General features: G+C 60.9%; 1 protein-coding gene across 5 annotated transcripts; it reads right to left on the bottom strand.

Moving 5' to 3' along the window:
• Nucleotides 1–22: 22 nt before the first annotated feature.
• On the bottom strand, nucleotides 23–18,707 carry TNS2 (tensin 2). Of its 5 annotated transcripts, XM_060657503.3 has the most exons (30): nucleotides 16,039–16,134; nucleotides 13,262–13,485; nucleotides 11,542–11,650; nucleotides 11,008–11,045; nucleotides 10,085–10,123; nucleotides 9,731–9,769; nucleotides 9,534–9,583; nucleotides 9,155–9,326; nucleotides 8,821–8,871; nucleotides 8,393–8,515; nucleotides 8,241–8,305; nucleotides 7,305–7,388; nucleotides 6,729–6,841; nucleotides 6,575–6,635; nucleotides 6,231–6,306; nucleotides 5,848–5,977; nucleotides 5,702–5,767; nucleotides 5,513–5,626; nucleotides 4,115–5,326; nucleotides 3,820–3,970; nucleotides 3,114–3,703; nucleotides 2,910–2,999; nucleotides 2,440–2,565; nucleotides 2,125–2,217; nucleotides 1,945–2,022; nucleotides 1,699–1,776; nucleotides 1,128–1,296; nucleotides 978–1,046; nucleotides 801–830; nucleotides 23–669 (listed from the first exon to the last, which is right to left on the bottom strand). In XM_060657503.3, exons 2-30 carry the CDS (start codon nucleotides 13,334–13,336, stop codon nucleotides 531–533), a joined length of 4,230 nt encoding a protein of 1,409 aa, XP_060513486.1. In that variant the 5' UTR covers nucleotides 13,337–13,485; nucleotides 16,039–16,134; the 3' UTR covers nucleotides 23–530. The 5 variants fall into 5 exon arrangements, with proteins under 5 accessions (XP_060513486.1, XP_060513487.1, XP_060513485.1 ...); XM_060657504.3 differs by lacking the exons at nucleotides 13,262–13,485; nucleotides 16,039–16,134 and adding an exon at nucleotides 18,478–18,707; XM_060657502.3 differs by lacking the exon at nucleotides 13,262–13,485 and having other exon boundaries at nucleotides 16,039–16,210.
• Nucleotides 18,708–18,950: the final 243 nt, after the last annotated feature.

The raw sequence follows: 18,950 nt of genomic DNA, 5'->3' as shown, positions 1-18,950 counted from the left end.
AAGGTACAACTCCAATTCTGAGTAAATGTTATAGAATTTCTTTATTAGACAAAAATAGACTCTTCCCCCCCCCCTTTTCATGTGATCCCACTCTGATCTCTCTGCTCAGGGGGGGAGGCGGAGGAGGGCGTGCCTTGCTCCCCACACCTCTTCCCCCTCTCCCTGCCAGGCTGGGACCTGCAGCTGGGTGGAGCTGGCAGGCCCGCTTTCCCCTCTGGGCTGATGTTCTCTTCTTGTGCAGGTGGGGCTGTCCAGATCCCCTCCAGGGCTCAACCGCTCATGCCTCCTCACCCTTCACACACCCATCTCTGCCATCTGCTCACGTGCAAGGTCATCTCACAGGCCCATCCACTTGGCTTAGCAGGCTGGGGGCAGGGAAGGAGAGCAGTGTCCCAGGCTGATGCCCACTCCCCATTCCTAAGGGAGGGGCTGGCTCCTGGGTCTCCCCGGCCCAGGCCAGGGGAAGTGAGGACTGTGGGGTGCTGAGAGGTGCGCGGTGTTGAAGTGGGCTCTGAGCTTGTGGCCTTCCTTCACTTTCTCTGACCCAGTAGGACTTTGGTGATGAAGGTGACAATGGCGCCAGCAGGCTGATCTGGGTCAAGCTCTGCAAAGAGGTGACACACGTTCTCCCAGGGACTTCCCGGCTTCTTGGCCACGAAACCAAAGATCCTAGGGGCACAGAGGCAGTGTGGGGAGGGGGCTCAGCATGCCTTCCACAAAGGACTGCAAAGCCAGGGGTGGGGAGGAAGGCAGCGCCTCTGTCCCAGGGAGGGAAGAGATGCACCCGTGGGGAGGCTTACTTGGAGGTGGTCCCGTCGGGGTTGGTCCATCTGCAGAAAAAGAAGAACCGTGACGGAATGCACCCAGGGTCTGGCTACCGGAGGAGGAGGGCTGGGGCAGGGGACTTTCTGGTCTGGGGGAACCCGACGGGAACGTGGAGTTACGGGAGCAAAGAAAGGGTCGAGAGGGAGGCTCACCTCCGGTCCTGAGGATCAGTGCTGCAGAAGGTGATGCTGTTCACTGGATAATGGCGGCGAAAGAAGAGCCTGCAAGGAGGATCGTGGGGAAAGTCACAACCGGAACCGGGGGTCCCTAGGGTCCCCCAGGGGCTGGGCGCACACACTCACTTCCTTTGGTTGTCCGTCAGCGTAATGCCCTGGGCTGAGACCTTGAAGTGCACGATGGCTGGGGTTGGCCGGGGGCTGCAGCTCAGAGCTGCAGAGCTGGCCCGGGCCACCGCTTGGGGGCCCGTCAGTGACTCTGTCTCCACTGAGGTCAGGTAGAGCACGCTGCAGGCTATAAGGGCAAGAGAGGGCTGGAGGGGAGCGCCGGCTCTGCCAGCACCCAGGTCTGTCTTCCCCTATCGCCCCACACCGCCAGCTCTTTCTTGCGCCTTCCCCAGCTAGTGCTGCTCAAAATTCGTTAGAATCCAGGTCACTTGTTAAAAAGGCAGATTCTGCGACTCTGCCAGATCTACAGTCGGAAATGCTCGAAAGAGGCCTGACAATCTGCATTCTAACAAGCCTCCCTCCAAAGATTTTCATGTTCATGAATTTGAGGTCCTAGACTGAGGACCCCTTTTCCCACCCCCACTGCAAATATAGGGGCCCACCCACCTCAGGGCCTTTCAGTGCCCCGTGCCTGCACACGTAGGACCCCACTTTGCACCCAGGGAGAGAAGGGAGGGAGAGGTCCTACCGGCACCCTGACGTAGGAGGTCGGCTGCCGTGCTCATGTTGGCCGGCACTGGGGTCTCTGGAGTCTCCTCTAGAGGATCTGGGGGCAATGAGGGCCAACAGGGAAGGTCAGCAGGGAGTCACGTTCCCTAGGAGCTGGAGAACTCTGTTGTCCAAAGGGAAGGCAGGCTGGGAGCCAGGACCTGGGGACGCTGCCTTGGGCTGCAGCGGGTGAGGAGAGGCGGGAAGGCAGATCACAAGCACCCACCTTTGCTGGGGATGCGCAGGCAGCAGGGCAGGGACAGTGGGGAGATGGAGTGCTGGGACACCAGGGCCGACAGGCTGCCTGCAGGGGGAGGTGACAGAAGCCCTGAGGTGCCCACAGGTATCCCCCCCTCCCCAGGTCTCCCTCCACCCTCCTGAGACCCCCTTGGCCCCTGTGCCTCACCAAAGTAGGGCTCACTGGGACAGCCTTTGATCTTCACCCCTTTGGGCCCAGTCTCAATGAGAAAATGACGGACCAGCTGTTCCAAGGGGTCCCCTGAGGGGAGGGGAGGAGGCCGGGTGGAGAGGAGAGAAGAAATAGACTTTATCAGATTCCAGATTCCGGTTTTCTCCTGTGCTGGGATTCTTTCCAGCGCCGGAGAGGTCACTTCTTGCCTCTCCCCACCAAGAAGTGGCATGGCCTACCCTGCCTTGTCTTGTCTCTGGTGCCTCCCCCCGACTCCACTCCCCTTCTCCCCCAGGTGTGGGCATTCTTTACCTTTCCAGGGTTGGGCGCTGGGTGGAGGTGTGGCCACTTTGAGGGCCAGCCCGTAGGCTCCTTGGAATGAATGACTGTCCCTGATCAGGAAGGCCCCAGGGTCCTTGTCCTTCAGCAGAGCAATGGCTGGGGGGAGGTGGGAGAAGTTTTCACAGTGGTGGATTGAGCCCCAAGTAGCCCCTCTCTACCTCTGCTACCCAAGCTCCCTAGGCCTTTCACCCTAACAGCCGTGGTGTTTTGGGGCACCTGGGGATGGAACTTCAGAGTTAAAAGGGTATTGACAGTGTTGAGTTGAAACCTCCGTGGGCCCAGAGCCCAGAACCACCTGCTAGTGAGAGACTGCCTGGGGTAAACCTGCTGAGACAGGGAGGAGGCACCAAGGGTGTTAACTGGAAGGATGGGTTCTTAAGCCAAGACAGAGCCCCAGAGGGGCTATAAAACGGGAGGGGTGGGGCAGGCTGCCTTCTCACCTTGGTCACGGGACAGGTGTGGTTTGTACCAGAACTTGGATGTATCCTGGACGAACTTGACATTGCTCTGGCTCTCTTGCATAGGGGGCTCTAGGACAGGGAGGGACCGAGCTTGGCCCAGTGCTTCCCAGTGCCCGTGCCATGCCCCTCCTTGGCAGACAGGGTTCTCCCAAGGGGGCCCCACCTTCCCCAAGGCCTTTATACCTGGGGGTTGGGGGACATTATCCGGGAGCAGAGGTGCAAAGGTGACATGGTGACTGGTGCCTCTGGCTGGTGGTGATGCCTGCTCTGGGCCCCAGGGTCCTGGCTGTTGCCCAGGTCCCAGCAAATGGCGTTTCTCGGGAAGTGGGGGCTGGGTGGGGCCGTTGACGTCATAGGATGCAGCCAGGGGGAAGGCAGGCGTGGGTGAGCTCTGAGGCGGCTCTGGGCTGGCCACAAGCCAAGGCATCTGGGTAGGCACAGGGGTGAGGGGGGACCCATCCGGGCTATCTGGAGGGTCTCGAAGTCCCTGCCAGGGGGCATGGCGGAGGCCAGGCAGTGTGGTGGGCACAGGGCCCCTCGGACTGGCGCTGTCTGAGCGGCTCCCCGGGCTCTTCTCCTGAGGCCAGTCCTTGGGTGAGCTGGGCGGGGAGGTGGGGGAGAAGGGGCCAGGGGCTGGAAGCTCAAGCCCGCTTCTCGCTGGCAGCTCAGGAGCCTTTTCAGCGCTTCCCTGGGGAACGGACGGCAAAGCCTCGCCAGGACTTAGTCTCTGAGTGGGCACCAAGGTGGGGCACGTGGTGTCCTGCCGTCGGGTGCTGCAGTTTGGGAGGGCGGGCAGGTGGTCAGTACATTGGTAGGGCTGCGGAGCCCCCGTGTGAGCTGCCCCCACCCCCAGCTTCAGTGCCTGAACAGCCCCGGCCCCTCTGTATACCTTTCCTTGCCCTGGACTGGGCTGCTGGTGTGCAGGGGCGTGGAGGGACCAGACAGCTCAGAAGAGGCACTGCACTGAGCATCACAGGGAGACCGAGGCAGGGTGCTGTGCCCGCTGGGGCCCTCCCTCCAGGATGCTGGCTCAGGTGATTCTGTAGGGAAGGTGGGAGAAGGGGCCGTGAGCCGGAAAAGTCCCTTTTGTCTGGCTTAGCTCTTTCTCATTCTGCACCTTCCCCCACCTTCCATCTTCCAGAACCCTCCTCTTCCCCGGGCACTCCCCACCCCAATGCCCTCACCTGTAGATGCCAAGGCTCCTGCGGGGGCCAGGTGCCCAGGCATGGGGTACCTGTCCCCTCCCTCCTCTGCAGGGATCTCGTAGCTCAGCTTCCTGGATTGTGGGTAGGGCGGGCTGCCCGGGGAAATGGAGCCAGCCCGTGGGGAGTGGGCACCGGAACTGGAATACCCTCTGCCCTCACCTGAAGAGCCACAGCTATGAGGCACCCGGCCGTATGCTGGGCAGTAACTGGGAACGGCTCCTCCATAGCCATATGTCACCAGGGCAGGATACCCTGGATGCCCATACCTGCCTTCAGGGCACAGGGCGTAGGAGCAGCCCTCATGCCCTTCCTCGCCTGCCTTGGGTGGCTTCAGGCAGCTGTAGTCGGGCATTGGGGTGTGGTGATGCCCGCAGGCAGGCACCAGCAGGGGCAGTGGGTGCCCGGACCGCACCGGGTGCAGGAGAGCCTTGCCAGCCTCGCCCGCCCACCCCTCTCCAGCCTCCCTCTCCAGCCTCAGCCCATATAGGGCTGCAGTGGGCAGCGCCAGCTTCTCCTCACAGGTGGGGCAGGAGCACAGGGCAGGCATCCCAGGGTCCTCCACGATCACCACCTCCCGGTAGCCTGGGGAACGGTAGCCGAAGTCCCCGTTGGCTGGTTTCCCCAGCTCAGGGGGGTAGGGATACGGCCCCTCAGACAGGGATCGGCAGAGACGCCTCTTCTCCACAGAGGCCTCGGCGTAGCCCTGGGGGTGCCCCTCGTAGCCCCCATAGGCCAGCCGCCGCCTGTCCAGGGTTCCCTCTGGCCGGTAGTAGCCCCCATTGGGGACCCCGCAGGGCTCCCGGTAGCCCTGGCGGCAGGAGCAGTGGCGGCTGAGGCTGGGTCTGTGGCCTGAATACACTCCGAGGTGGGGGCCTCCGCCCACGGGCGGCTGCTCTTCGTCATCCAGGATGGCCGTCTCGCGCCCGGCTCCCCGGCCCCCACCGGCCACTCCACAGCCTCCCAGGAGGCGGTCTAGCTCCTGTCGTTCCGCAGCCGTTGGGGGTGGCCGGCCAGGGGACTCGGCAGCCGGCTCCGTGGTCAGTGTGGACGAATGGCCGGAGTCGCTGCTGACAGAGAGCATGGGGGGTGGAGGTGGCTCTGGAGAGGGCGCCGGTGGGCTCTGGCGGGGGGCCCGCTGCACCTGGGCGTAAGGACTGCCATCCAGGGGTCCCCGGGTGTGTGTCGGGGAGCCTGAGTGGGGACAGGACCAGGGAGGGAGGGCAAGCAGGAAGAAAGGAGAGAGAGGGAGTCAAAGAGAGGGAACAGTGCAGGGGACTCCACTTCAGGGGTGTCCCTCGGGAGGGGGATCTGCCTGGGAGGAAGGAGTGTGCCCCTCAAACCTCCACCTCCCACCGCCCCTGGGCCTGCCCCACACACCGTCCACGCTGTCCTCGTGGTGCTGATTGAAGTTCTCGTAGGAGTCCCAGCGCACGGCAGGCTCTGCCGTGTTGTAGTCAACAGAGACCGAGGGGTCGTTCCGTGGGGTGTTGCCTGTGGAACGGGCCGCCCAGGTGTTGAGAAAACGGACAGACAGCCTTTAGCCCTGACCGAAGGCTTGGCTCTTACCTTTGATCTTTTCAGGGCTGGAGGAGAAGACGAACTCCACCGAGGCTTGGAAGGGGAACCTCTCATCTGCGGGGAGTGGCCGTGAGGAGCCGGGCCCCTGCCCACCCTCACCTGGGCTCCAGCCCCCACATCCGTCTCCAACTCACCAGCCCAGGCCTCGTCCAGCTGGTCCTTGGGGAAGGTGAGCCGTGGTCCGTGGATGGTGCATGTGTGGAACTGGACTCGGAACACGAGGGTCCGGTCTGTCCCCCGGCCACCCTTGTGATAGCAGGTCACCTGGATGAGGGAAGGGAGACTAGGGGTCAGGCCCTCCTGTCCACTTGCGTCTCCTCTGTGCTTCCACCCTGGGGACTGTCTGGCCGCAGCTCTGCCTGGGGCCTCAACCTCAAGGTGGCCCCTCCCCCATCTAGGGGACTAGCTTTCCACCCTCCAATCTGCCTTGAATTGATGAGTCCCCAGAGACTGTGCAGCAGGCAGGATACACCACCACCCCTTGCACCCCTGCCCCTTCCCAGGATGGTCCCCTCACCATGACATCGCCTTTGAGGAGGAGGGCTGGCTCCAGGCTGATGCAGAGCTGTTGCGGCCCAGGGCCTGCAATGTGACTGAGGAAGGAAGGACGAGGCACAGGCTGAGTCAGAGGCACTCGGGCTGGGGTGGGGAGCTATGAAGAGTCAGGAGGGACTTGGGAGATTGGAGTCCGAGCCCTGAGCCAGAGACCTTTAGCCTGAACATCAGCCTCTCCAACTGTAAAATGGATTCCATGATGGCCAACGTTTTTAGGTGCAGTGGCAGGAACCGGAGGACCCTGTGTCTGGGGAGGCTGGAGGAACAGGAATGCGGGGAGCAGGGGCCTGGGAAGAGAGCACTCACTAGATTCCAGATGTGTAGACAAGCTGCATGGACTGGTAGATCTTGAGGAAGGGCTGGAAGCCTGGAGGGACAGGAAGGAGAAGGCATGTGGGGCTTGCTGAATGGAGGGGGTGGGGACGGCCCTCCTTGTGGAGCACACCCCAGGCAGACTCACCTGTGCCAGGTTCAAAGGCTGGCAGCACGGGCACAAGCACGTAGTGCAGGAAGAGAGGGCTGCTGTTCATTCTGATGGAGCCGGACAGGAGGCCGCTGAAGTAGCTGATATATCTGGCAGGGGGTGTGTCAGAACATAAGCCCCTTCCTCTGGAGGCCCCTTTGTATCATTTCAGCTATGCTCACCGCCACCCGCCTCCCCCCCACTTGGAAAGCCTGCCCTTCTTAGCACTTCCCTCACATCTTCCAGCTCACGAGAAAGTTCTTCCTTGCATCTAACCTCAATCCTTCTTGCTGTCCCAAAGGTTTGTACTTGCTGGCCCCTCTGGCTAGAATGCTCTTCCCCCAGATCTCTGCTTCCCGTCACAGAGATGGGTTCTGACTGTCCTGCAAGTCTCTCTTTACCACAAGCTCCATGAGAGCAAGGACCGTGTTTGTTCTGAATTCTCAGCACCTGACAGTGCCTGGTACACAGAAGGCGCTCCATTAAGGTATGCTGTATGAGCGAGAGAATCTCGGCCTTGGCAGCCATGGAGGGAGCCTGCTCCTCCAACCCATCCCTACCCAGGCTGCTCACCGGCGCTGGGAGGGCTGCAGCTCCGCGGCCACCTTGTCCTCACAGAACTTCCTCATGGTAAGCGTAGCCAATGCCTGGTCCGCCCTGGGGACAGCAGGACCAGCGTGGGGGATTAGGGGCTGGTATCCAAGCTGGCCTCTCAACCCTAAGCCCCAGGATAGGGAGGAGATGTGTGATCCCCCCCAAGGCTAGAGGAAGCCCAGAGTGGTGGTGAAGAGGACTAGAAACCCCACAGACAGTCACTTTACTAGTTGTTGGGCCTCAGGCAAGTGCTCCCTGAGTTTTAGTTTCCTCCTCTGTAAAATGGGGAAATAAGACCATGCTATAGGTTGGGTTTTTGGCTCCCCAAAAGATATGTACCTCTGAATGTGATCTTATTTGGAAATAGGGTCGCTGCAGATGGAATTAGTTAAGATGTTATACTGGAGGAGGAATGAGCCCTTAATCCAATATGATTGGTGTCCTTAGAAGGAGAGAAGAGACAGACAGACAGACACACACACAGGAAGAAAGCCATGTGACGACCAAGGCAGAGAGTGGAGTGACGCAGCTGCAGGCTAAGGAACACCAGGGACTGCTGGTCACCACCAGAAGCTAGAAAGAGGCAAGGCAGGGCTCTACCCAGAGTCTCCACGGGAGTGCAGAGCTGCTGACACTTGGATTTTAGACTCCCAGCCTCCAGAGCTGAGACAACACATTTATGTTGTTGCCACTTAGTTTGTGATACTTTGTTACAGCAGCCCTAGGAAACTGACAAAAATCCTCTGCTGGGAATGGTGGAGGAGGTACAAGCGAGAAAAAGGAGGTGGAAAGGCCAAGTTTATGGTAAATGGCTCTCCCAACACAGAGGCGGGCTCCAGGGAGAAGGGATCATCTCGGCCAACTGGGGGAGGCAGGTCACTGGGGAGGGGCCAGTCAGGGGTCAGGGAGTCTCACCCTGCAGAGATCTTGCTGTAGTGCATGTAGGCAGAGACGATGACCCCGAGCTTGCCCTTGCTCCCCTGAGGGTAGAAAGATAGGGATGCAGGGCCTGCTGAGGCCTCAAGCTGAGGTCACCCCGGCCCTGTGAACCCCAGGTCCCAGCTCACCTTGCAGTACAGTACAACCACGTGCTGTGGGTCAGCACTGAGCCACGTCTCCATGGCTTTGCAGATGGAACACAGCTTGTCCAGGGGGGGCGCATGCAGCTCAGGCCAACCGAAGTCCTGGACCTGGGGGGGGCGCAGGGGTACAACTGAGGGTGGGGGCCACAAGCAAAGAGACATGGGTGGGGATGGAAAAGGGACCAGGTGTAGGGGTCGGTGGGGGCCAACCAAAGTCAAGAGACTGTTGGTTGTCCACGACAGGCTCAACACTTTCCTCATGGGTACAATGGGGTTGATACCCGCTGCACCATGCTTTGGAGTGTCTCAAGTAAGAAGTCACCTGGGAAGGTGCCAACTGCTACTATTAATAAGGAGGAGCTGGGGGCTTGTTGGGGTGGGAGTTGAGTTTAATGGCTTTAATCCCCTCCTACCTTGGGGTTTAGGCGGGTCAGGTCATGTCTTTTCTCTGAAAGGTTGAAGAGCTGCAAGTAAAGAGGGCACTTTAGACGGAAGTGACCTTGGGCAGCGGGTGGCGAGGCGCGGTCCCCTGCTGCGACCCTAAGCAGTCTTTCTCCCAAACGAGGACGGCGCTAAGGCCCGGCCTAGCTACGACCGCCCAGCGGGGGCGTTCCCTATCGGCTCCGGCGGCCCCGAGGCCCCGCCCCCTAGGCCCGCGCCTCCGTGAGTTTGTCGTCAGGCAGCAGCTCCGCCCATCTGGGCCTCCCAGTCCTCTCATTGGCTGACTGCGGAAGGCCCCGCCCTCACCAGGTACTTGTCGCGGTGCTTGGATTGCAGCACGTGAGCCAGCTCGCGCAGGTGTCCCCGGTGTCGCTGCTCGTCGGGCCGCGCGGGGAAGGCGGCAGCCAGGATCCGCTCCGTCACGTAAGTGAGGTCCAAGTCCCAGCGGCGCTCCATAAGCGGGTCCAGGCTGAAGCTCCTGGGGAGGGGGCAAAGCCTGCGTCAGGCACGAGGGCGAGGCTCCGGGGGCAGATGGGAGGGGAGGGCGAGGCCTCGGGGTCCCGAGGGTAGGTGGGGCCGCTCGGGGGCGGGTTGGGGGGGCTGCCTAGGAGAGCTTTGCTGGGGGGGGTGCGGTGCGGCGCTGCGCCGGGTTGAGGTATGGGACCACCCCGGCGCCCTCACTTACCTGGGCAGAGTGTTGCGCTGCTTTGAGTGGTTTAGAGACTTGGTGGATCCCTGGTGGACGAGATGAGACGGTGCACATCTCTTTGGGTGCCCCCCACTCTAGGCTCCCCGCTCCAGAGTCCCGTGAACTTTCGTAAGATACCTGGGTCCGTACTCCCAGAGCTACCTGCTTCCGCCCCCTCCGCCAGCATCACTTACCAGGTGCTCTATGCGCCTCACGGGGGCCGTGTTTCTCCGCTAGAGGGAGACGGAGGAGGAAAAGGGGGCGGTTAGGGCGGGGGTAGGGACCAGTCTGCGCCTGGGGATGGTGGAAAGGGCACGCCGGGCTTCCTGTGGGGGCTGCACCGGGCCAAGGGAGAGGAGTCCTAACCCCCAGCAGGGCCAAGGGCAAGAAGATCAGAGGGCTCATTTTTTTCCTTTCCCTCAGGATGACCGGCACCCACAGCAGTCCATTCAAGCTAACCTCCTGGGGGCCCTCTCTGTGGCCACCAGACCTTTGGACACCTCAGCCAGGTTCCTTGCCACTCCCACCCCATCTCAGAGCACACTCACCAGCTCCGCCGGAGGCAAAGCCTGACAGGACGAAGTCACCTGGAAGGAGACCCGAGTGAGGGGCTGAGCTCCTGCTGAAATGGGGTCTCCTGGGCTTGACGATGGGGCTACCCCTCAGCTTCAGCAAGAAGGTAGAGGGGCTGTCAGCAGATGGGCACACACTCCAGCTGAGGTTCCTCTATTTAAGGGAGCCTCCCCTCTGGCCTCTCTGGTCCCCCACCCCTAGGCCCCCCACTTGTTGCTCTTGGCTCCCAGCCCCCTGCCCACACAGACCCCCATTCATCCAGCTGCGGGGCAGGAGTTATATATAGAGCCATGTAGGCAGGCCATGGCCAGGGACGGACACTGGCCTCTTTCACCGGGAGACCCCGCCCCTGGGCACACAGCTCCCCCAGGCCAACTCCAAGGCCCTGGGACCCCCCGCACTGCAGGAGGAGGATGAGGGAACCTCCTCAGAGATGGGGCTGCCTCAGGTCCCCAGTGGACAGTGGTGCTATCTACAGCTTGTACCTTCCGCCCGGCCTTTCCAGGGCCCAGGACGAGACCCACCCAGGCATCCTGAGGACCCTTCCCCAGAGGGAAGGCACAGCCCATCCGGCTACCCAGTCTTTGAAATCCTGCTCCCCCACCCACCCACCCCACCCTTCCTCGTCCTCATTCTCCTCCTCTTCCCCACCCCCATCCTCTCGCCAGCTGCAGCCTGGGCACAGCACCAAGACAAACCCTGTCTCCTGTCCACCCGCCTGGGCCAGCCCTCCAGGGGGTGGAGTAGGGTGGTTCTTAAAGGGCCCAGTACAGCACCCTCTCCCACTCCGGCAGGGGTTCCCCCATGATGAGAGGGGCTGCGGTTGATGCCGATGTGGCTGGAGAAGCCTGTTTCAGAGGAAGAGACTCTAGTCCTCCTCCCCCAGTCAAGTACCCACCTTTGCTTCACATTTTCTGTGTGTTGCCACCTTGCAAACTAGAGAGGGATGGTGGGGAGAAGAGAGGGGTTAGCAGGCACATACTGGGGTAGCCCTCCCCCATCTCCCCAGGCCCTGGAACCAGATCCTGGGATTTCCAAGACTGTTGAGATGGAATGGGGGAGCAGGGCAGAGTTCAAGGGAAGTGTCAGGCAGCGGGGTAGTACGCTCAGGCCAGGGAGGGAGGGGGCAAGGGCTAATGTTCCAGGGTGACTGAGGGTGAGGGGGGAGGGAGGGAAGTCCCCATCACAGGTCCACTGGGGAGGCAATGGAGAGGACTGGGTCTCCTGGGTTGGGGCGGGAGTGTCCGTCATGGGGACAAGGGCTGTTTGGAGGGGAGGCAGCTCCCCGTGACGGACACCCTCTTGGTTCCCATGCTGTCCAGGGGGCAGCATGCACATTACGGTTTGAACTCTTTGTGAGTCTACCCGCTGGAGTTGTGCACACAATGGTGCTGGGTTAGAGGCTCTCAGGGTCACAGGACAGGCACCTCACCTCTGCATGAGACGCCAGTTCCATCGATGGTCACCTTACACACTGCACAGACTGGTGGTTTCTTCCGGAAGACCTTCTCCCGGAAGCTGTGTGGCTCGGCTTTCCTAGGCTAGGGACGGAAGGACACACAGGCAGAGGTGTCAGTTCTCAGTGGACCCATCTCTGGGACTAGCTGGGTTCTTAGCACTACCCTGGTTTCTTTCTCCTCCATCCTGATAAAGCCCCTAAACTCCTAAGACACACTTGGTCACAGCTGTTTCTTGGCTTTTATGGGGCCTGTCCTTGATGGTGTGTGGAATCTGCCCCCTTGCATCACCCCAGACGGGTCACCTCCTCTCTGCGGGTCACTCGGGACCCTCGTATGGTGTGTGAAACCCTCGCGGTCACTGCCACACCAGGTGCTAGAGCTTTCCTCCTGATCTGGGAGGTGGGGGGGTGCTCTCTGACTTTCTTCTATGAGGGTTCTCCATTTCTCCTCCCATTTTGCCTTCCCCAGATGGAGGTCCCTGTGGAGAGTGAGCAGGAGGGGGTCCAGAAATGAACGTAGAATGTCAGTCACGCAGCACCCAGACTGACCTGGCGGGGAGTGGCCTGAGCCAGTCCTACTCCCCTGGCTCCCGCTGTCCCCGTGCTCCAGACAGCTGACATGCCCTCCTCCCCCTACTGTCAGAACAACATGTTTACTCATTGTGCATTGAGGCGGCAGGCAGCAATTGTGTAAGGAGGGGGTGGTAATGCTGGAGAGACAGGCAGACAGAGGCACGACATTGGGGGAAATGTTCAGCTGCCTTGCTACTTCTGGATGTAGTGAGCACCCTGTCACTTGAGGTTCAAGTGGGATTCCAGCATGGAATGGGGGAAGGGGTGGGCTAGATGCCCTCTTGGGCCTCTCCCCACCCAGAGTGCAGTGAGGCAGGGATGCCCCGTTATGGCCCTCATCCCCCTCCCTCCACTGTGGGTTCACTCCACTCATCTTCTGTCCATATGCCTCCTCTCCCTTCTACCCATTTTTCTCTTCCCTCAAGTGTTCAAGCTCCCCCCCCCCCCCATAATATTATCTCATGTTGCCCTGAGCTGCTTCTTTTGGGGTATGGCTGATAAAATATGGGGAAATGGAGTCATAGGCATCCAGGGCCCCCATCCTGGGGACCCAGGCAGCACTTTTGGTCTCTTGGCTGTCCCCCAAGAACCTGGATTAAACCCAACCTGAACTCTTATGGGCCAGCCTTGCTGGACCCGTCAGGAAACTCGGGTGCATTCTGACATTAACGGCATGCACTGATGATGTCAGGGGAAAGTCCCAGTGTCTAAAGCACTTCTGAGACCTGGCCACCCCTCTCCCTTCGCCACCTCCACCCCATTTCTCCCAAACTTCTGAGCTCAGGGAAGGGGCCTGATCTCGGCCCTGCCCCGGGGCTCCCCGGTAGTACCTGGAAAAGTCCTACAATGAAGTATACCTGAATGCAGGTTTAGGGGGCCAGGATCCCCAGGGTTGGCCTGAATTAGAGCAGGGAAGTTGGAGGAGGGAAAGTGAACACCAGGTTCTGCTTTAATCCAAACTTCTGCTGCTCACACCACAGCTCTGGCTATTCCAAAGGGGCATAGTAGTGAGGGGATTCGGGGCAAGGGGAAAAGGTTCTGGCCTGAGTCCTGGTCCCCTCCCCCACTGCCCACCCCTCCACCCCTGCCCCTCCTCTGCCCAGCCAGCGGGCACTCCTACCCTGCTGGTGGCCCGGCTGCTGTCCCTCCTCCCCAGGGCTCTGAGCAGCCTCTCCACGGGGCCGCTGGACTTCATGATGTCCGGGCAGCTGGCTGGGGTGCCGACTGCGGGCCTGAACAATGCTGGGGCCCGGCCCGGGGCTTCCTGGAAGCGGCCTGGCGGAGGCAGCCGCTTCCCCTGGGTGGAGGGTAGGCTGTCTGGCTGGTGTGAGGAGAAGCCCGGCCCTGGAAGTGGAGGGGAGTGCAGGCGGGAAAGGGGCAGGTCGCTGCTCCAGGAAGTGGGGGGGGGGGGGGGGGAGGGAGGATGTGGGGGAGGCCAGGAGATCAGATTCCCAGGATCTACCCTGCTGGGAGTGTCAGCCCAGGATCTTTTGCCCCCCAGCCCCTTGCTGTGGAGCTGCCCCTTGCCCGGGGGATCCACCCTATCCAGGGATGAGCCAGGATCCTGAGATCCAGCCCCCAGTGGAGTGGGGTGGGGGCAGGGTGGGAATTTAGGTCTCCTGCAGGGCTCAAGGGCCAGTGGGGAACACTGTGTCCCAGGCCAGGCCAGGCCAGTCTCCCAGCCTGAACTCTCAGGTTCTCAGGGGACTTCTGGTGGGGAGGAAGGGGAAGCTGGGAATCACTACCCCAGCCAGCTCAGAATCAGGGTGCATCCTGAGGGGCCGGGGAAAATAGGACTGAGAGCCAGCTTCCTGCCTCAGTTTCACTGGTTGTGAAGTATAGGAAAAGGAAAGCATTCACTGCTTCTCTCCTGCCACCCCCATACGCACTGGAAGGCCTGCTTCCAGCCACAAGATTGTTCTGCCCACAGGAGTGAGCCATTCTCCTGCTCCAGCCCAAGGCATTTGAGGCTCTTCTCCTGAGAGCACCCCACCCGCTCTGCTTCTGACAGTCATCCCCTCTGTTCCCCCATTCCATGGCTTGTTCGTGCTAGACCTCCCAGTCCCTGGCCCCTCTTTCCAGCCCTGCTGTGTAGGCCCTTCACCCAGACCCTAGGGCTGGGCCCTATGCCCCCTGCCCCCCAAAGCCTGAGTACTACCTTCATGGCTCTCCTAGCTCTGCTCTCCTTCCTCAGCAGCTGTCCCAGGTCCTAAGGACTGGACAGGGCCCCCTCCCCCCCCCCTCCCAACACATACTCCACCCCCCTCTGTGGGCCTCCTACCTCCCTCCTGGGAACATGGCCAACTTCCTGTCCCAAGAGTCAAGGGAAGGAGGTGGACTGGAGCCTTGGAAGTGGGGGGTGTGGGGGGGCAGTAATCTTCCAAAAATAAATGGGGTTAAGGGCCAGGGGTCCTCAGCCCCAAGCCTTGGACAGCAGCCCTTTGACTGGCTGGAGCTGTCACTTGAAAGAACGCGCAAATATGCCTCCCCTCATTTGCATGGTATTTACTGAATGTACCGGTGCTCAGCCTTCTCCCACTTGGTCCTTAGACCTCCCTCTCCCTCCTTCAGGCCCAAGGGACTGGTCTAATCCTGCCTTCTCTGGGATGAGCCCCCTTAGGAGAGCCCACTCAGGACACTTCTTTGGACTTGCCTGGCATGGGCCTGGCCTGAGGCTTTGCCCTTGAAGATTTAATTCTCCTTCCAAGTCAGGAAGTCTGTCCCCGGGGTACCTTGGCCAGAGGGAGGTATCTCCGTGGCCAGGCTTGGGCCCCTAGCGTGTAACTGGAGAGGGGGCACTGGCTCTGCAACCCACTCCTATCCCACCAACCCTGGCTGGGTCCCAGGACATTCCAGGCCCCTGGCCAGTGTGGGCAACTGGGCCTGGCCTGGTCCAGTTCAGAGCCTTGCTGTAGGAGAAGCACTATGGTGGGTGTGTGGGTTGGGGTGCCTTTTCTCTGCCCCTTCATGCCCCTTCAGCATGCTTCTTTCTACACCTGCTGCCTCCACAGGGGCTGAAAAGTCCCCTCACCTGGTAGTTCCTTCGTGGGGGACTCATTAACCCGTGTTGGGTGGCCAGGGAAGAATGCCTTTGAGTCTCTCCCCACTCTGTGGGGGGCACCTCTGTAGTGAGATGGAGAGGGGGGAAACAGGGTTGAGAGGAAAAGGCACTCACCAGAGCAGGGCTGGGAAGGCATGGCCAGACCCCGGTAGGACCCTCACCCTACTCCTGCCTGGAACATTCCAGAGCCTGTCAGTCTCTCCCCCAGCCTGGCCCCCTCTCACTCCGAAGCCTTGGGTTTGTTTGGAGAAACCCCTCCACCCACACTCCCCCTTCCTGGAAAATAGCTGTGGTTGGATGAGAGGCTGGGAGCCCAGCCGCGGAGGAGGGGTGAGGCCCGGAGAAGGAGAGAGGGAGAGGCGGGATATATGAGTGTGCCCTGAGGGATCTAGAGAATTGAGGGGAGAAGCAGAAGGGGGGCGGACGAGTGGGGCTGGAAAATTGAAATGGGCCTCAGTGTCCCAGAAGTGAAGTAGAAAAAGAAAACCCTCGCGACGCACGCTCCTGGGGTCGGGCCGGCAGTTCCCACCCGGGTCCGGGGCCCCGCGTGTGGGGGCAACGTGCGCCCCGTGGCGGCGAGTGCGCCGGAGACGCGCGAGGGCGGGACGGCCGTGTGACCGCGGGCCCCGCCCCGCCCCCTGCTCCCTTTCCCGGCTTCCCGCGGCCCCCGGCCCCGGCCCCAGCCCCAGTCCCCCACCGCCCCCCACCCCGGCGGCCGCCCCGCGCCCCAGAGCCTCCGGGCGGCCCCGCGCCCCCTGGCGACCGGCCCCGGCCCCGCCCGGCCGCCGTGACGCACAGGCCGCCGCCCTCCCGCCCCGCGCCGCGCGGCCACTCACCTGCGGGGGGCGCCCGGCGGGGCGGGGGCGCGCCGGGGCGGGGCAGCAGCAGGGGGAGCCCCCGGACCGGCCCATCCTGCCGGGCCCGCGCCGAGCGGCCGCGGAGGAGGCGGAGGAGGCGGGAGCGGGCGCCGCGCTCGCCCGGGCTCCCTCCTGCGCCCGCCGCGCCCCGCGCCCGCCCTCGCTCCCTCCCGCGCTGCTCTCCTCCCTCCTTCCCGGCTCCAATCCCCACGTTCCCCCGCTCCCCGCCCCTCGGCCTCCTCCTTCTCCCTCTCGTCGTCCCCACCTTCTCCTGCGGGCCCACGCTCCCCGGGGCGAGGAGGGACGCGGAGACTGGCGGAGGGGCGCTCGGGGACAGGAAGAGACCGGGATGGGGAGAGTGTGAGGAGGCGGACGCGCAGGACGCAGAGCCGAGAAACTCTCCGAGCCCCGGGGAGACTAGCCGGCAGGACACAGCAAGAAGCAAAACAAAACACAGGAACCAGACAGACGTAGAAGAAAAGCGGCCATGGGTCCAGAAGGCGTTAGAAACAGCCTCTCATCCGCCCCCTCCGCGGGGAGTATTTGGGATTGAGCCTGACCCCAAAGTCAGGACCCACCTACTCAAGGGGCGCCAGATTCAGACAAAGATACCTGCTGCCCCCTGTGTCCCCAGTCGCTGGACACCCTTCCCTAGTCCTCTGCCACAGGGGAGACGTCTAGGCCACCTATTGTCTCCAAAGGACTCGAAGCTGAGGACCTCCACATCAAGTGCAAGCTCCCACCCCCTAAGCAGCTCCAGTCAGCCCATCATCCATCGCTCTGCTTTGGAACTGGACCTGGACCGTCATTCCCACTCCCTGACTCTGCTTATAAAGAAAGTCCTCCCTCCTCCTATATAACTCAAGTCACAGGTTTCCCAGTGGAGATGGAAGTTCATTCAGTCTGTGGTCTAATCTCATTCCCTTCTTTTCCAGGGTCAGGATCTGATACTGGTTAGAAACTAATGGGCCCTGGGGGTGATTTGAGTTGGGTCACCCTGGAGGGGAAGATAGAGGGAAGGGATGTCTTTTCAGAAACTGAATCTACTCCCATTCTCAGATTCACCGGTGTTCTCTAGTACTGAGTACTTACTGGAACTCCCTCCTGCCCTCCCTCACCCTCCCCACTGAATTTTCCATGATGAAAACTGGTGTGTGTTGGGGGTGTGGATTCTGAGAAGCCAGTGCCCAGGGCTCAATGTCCAGTGCCTGCTCAAGGCAGCCAGTACAACCAGCTGCAAAGCCCTCTGTCCCTCCCTGTCTCAGCTCCCAACTGGGTCGTCTCTGCTCATCTTGCCTTTGGCAAAGGCTGGGAAGTCTGGTTCTGATTCCAATCTGGCAGCTGGGGGGAGAGGCATGGTGACAATGCGATCCCTCAGAGACTGGCATTTGGAAGGGGTGGGTGTGGCTGGGACTGGGGAGCCTAGAGCTTACTGCTCTTGGCTGAGTTGGTGTCCAGTAGGTCGTCTCAATCTCAGAGGTTAGAGCAGTGGGAACTGCTGGGAGCTGGAGGGAGGGCTGGGGGGTTGGAATGGGGTGCAGGAGGGAAGAGGTGGGGAGGCACTGGGAGGAGGGGAGAGGCAGGAGTTTTGGGTAAGCCCCAAGGAGAGTGACCGGGATCAGAGGCTAGCGGGAAGGGGGCAGGGTTGAAGGTCATTGTGTGTATTTTGGTAAGATTTGATTATGTAACCGAGACACATGAGGCATGAAAATTTGCTCGTTTCTTCGGAGTCTTAGCTAGTTTTTTAAAAATCGTGTCCTTTCCAGAGTTCATTAGGGTCTTTGGCTGGGTGCCTGGGATGCCTGCCGAAGGGGGTTAGTAGGTTCTATTTTTTTTTTTTTTTTAAGTAATCTCTACACCCCGTGTAGGGCTTGAACTCACTACCTTGAGATCAAGAGTTGCATGCTGTTCCTACTGAGCTAGCCAGATACCCCAAGTTCTAATGTTTAAAGGTACCAAGGAGAGACTGGTGCTCAGAGAAGAGGCACCTGATTGGATCCCAGAGAGGTAGGCAGGGCTTCAGCCTCACACTCGTGCTGGTGTGGTTGTCCCTACGGAACTTTTGAGGTTTCAAGGAACTGGGAGAGTCATAAGATGGGCAGCTGAACTTTCAGCTCAGACTTGATTCCTGCTGTCAACCTGGGGACCAGGGGGCTGAGGGGGCTGGAGGAGGGAAGCTGATGAGGAAGGTTGAGAGTGAAAAATTATCCACAGGAGGTGGCTTGCTGGGAGTGCTGTGAACACGGGTGGCATATGGAGCCAGCCAGACATCCTGACTACCAGTTCAGAGCAACAGAAGCTTCAGAAGGGAGGGGAAAGGGAGAAGGAAGACAGGATGATGTTAGCAAAGGTGAAACAGCATTTCAGGAACAGTATCATGACCCCTTCTGACCCCTCCCTCCATGCAGGTTTTCTTACCTTGACTATGCAGAGGGCAGCCCATCTTGGGACCGAAGGCTGGACCCCCTCTTCCAAGGTCTGGGGCGATCCCATGCCTGCGACTGAGTGTGCTCAGATCCTTGGGGTGGGAGGGCTTTGAGGGGCATGGGCTATCCTGGCGGGGAGAGCACTGGGTCAGGAGGATTTGAGTGGAGGGTTTGGGCCCTGGGAACCAGGAAGAGCGGGGGAAGGGGCAGAGCTCACTCCAGAGGCGGATCTGCTGGCCAGGACAGAGGACAGAGGGTGTATTGTCCAACCGGGAGGTTGCTGCAGCTGGGTGTGGAGCAGCACAGCTCGCCTCTTCCAAACTCCTTTCTGGGGAGGCGGGAGGGTGAGGGAAGTCGAGTCCCCCCTTCACTTGTGGCCCTGGGGGCTATGACGGTTGCCAGGAGACAAGGTTTTATTTGAGAAATAATGCTTCCCAGGAGCAGATGTGTAGCTCTCCCACTTCC

Source organism: Panthera onca, chromosome B4 (genome assembly GCF_046562875.1).
Source record: "Panthera onca isolate mPanOnc1 chromosome B4, mPanOnc1 haplotype 2, whole genome shotgun sequence".
In the NCBI taxonomy this organism is placed as follows: domain Eukaryota; kingdom Metazoa; phylum Chordata; class Mammalia; order Carnivora; family Felidae; genus Panthera; species Panthera onca.
The sequence above is the reverse complement of the archived record's forward strand: the minus strand, read 5'-3'. Positions and strand labels throughout refer to the sequence as shown.

Coding starts and splice junctions, on each gene's coding strand:
- TNS2 (XM_060657504.3), bottom strand. CDS start 18,552: ATGGGATCGCCCCAGACCTTGGAAGAGGGGGTCCAGCCTTCGGTCCCA. Junction 5,768..5,847: donor GCTGGACGAGGCCTGGGCTG/GTGAGTTGGAGA, acceptor CACTCCCCGCAG/ATGAGAGGTTCCCCTTCCAA. Junction 5,327..5,512: donor CCACGAGGACAGCGTGGACG/GTGTGTGGGGCA, acceptor GTCCCCACTCAG/GCTCCCCGACACACACCCGG.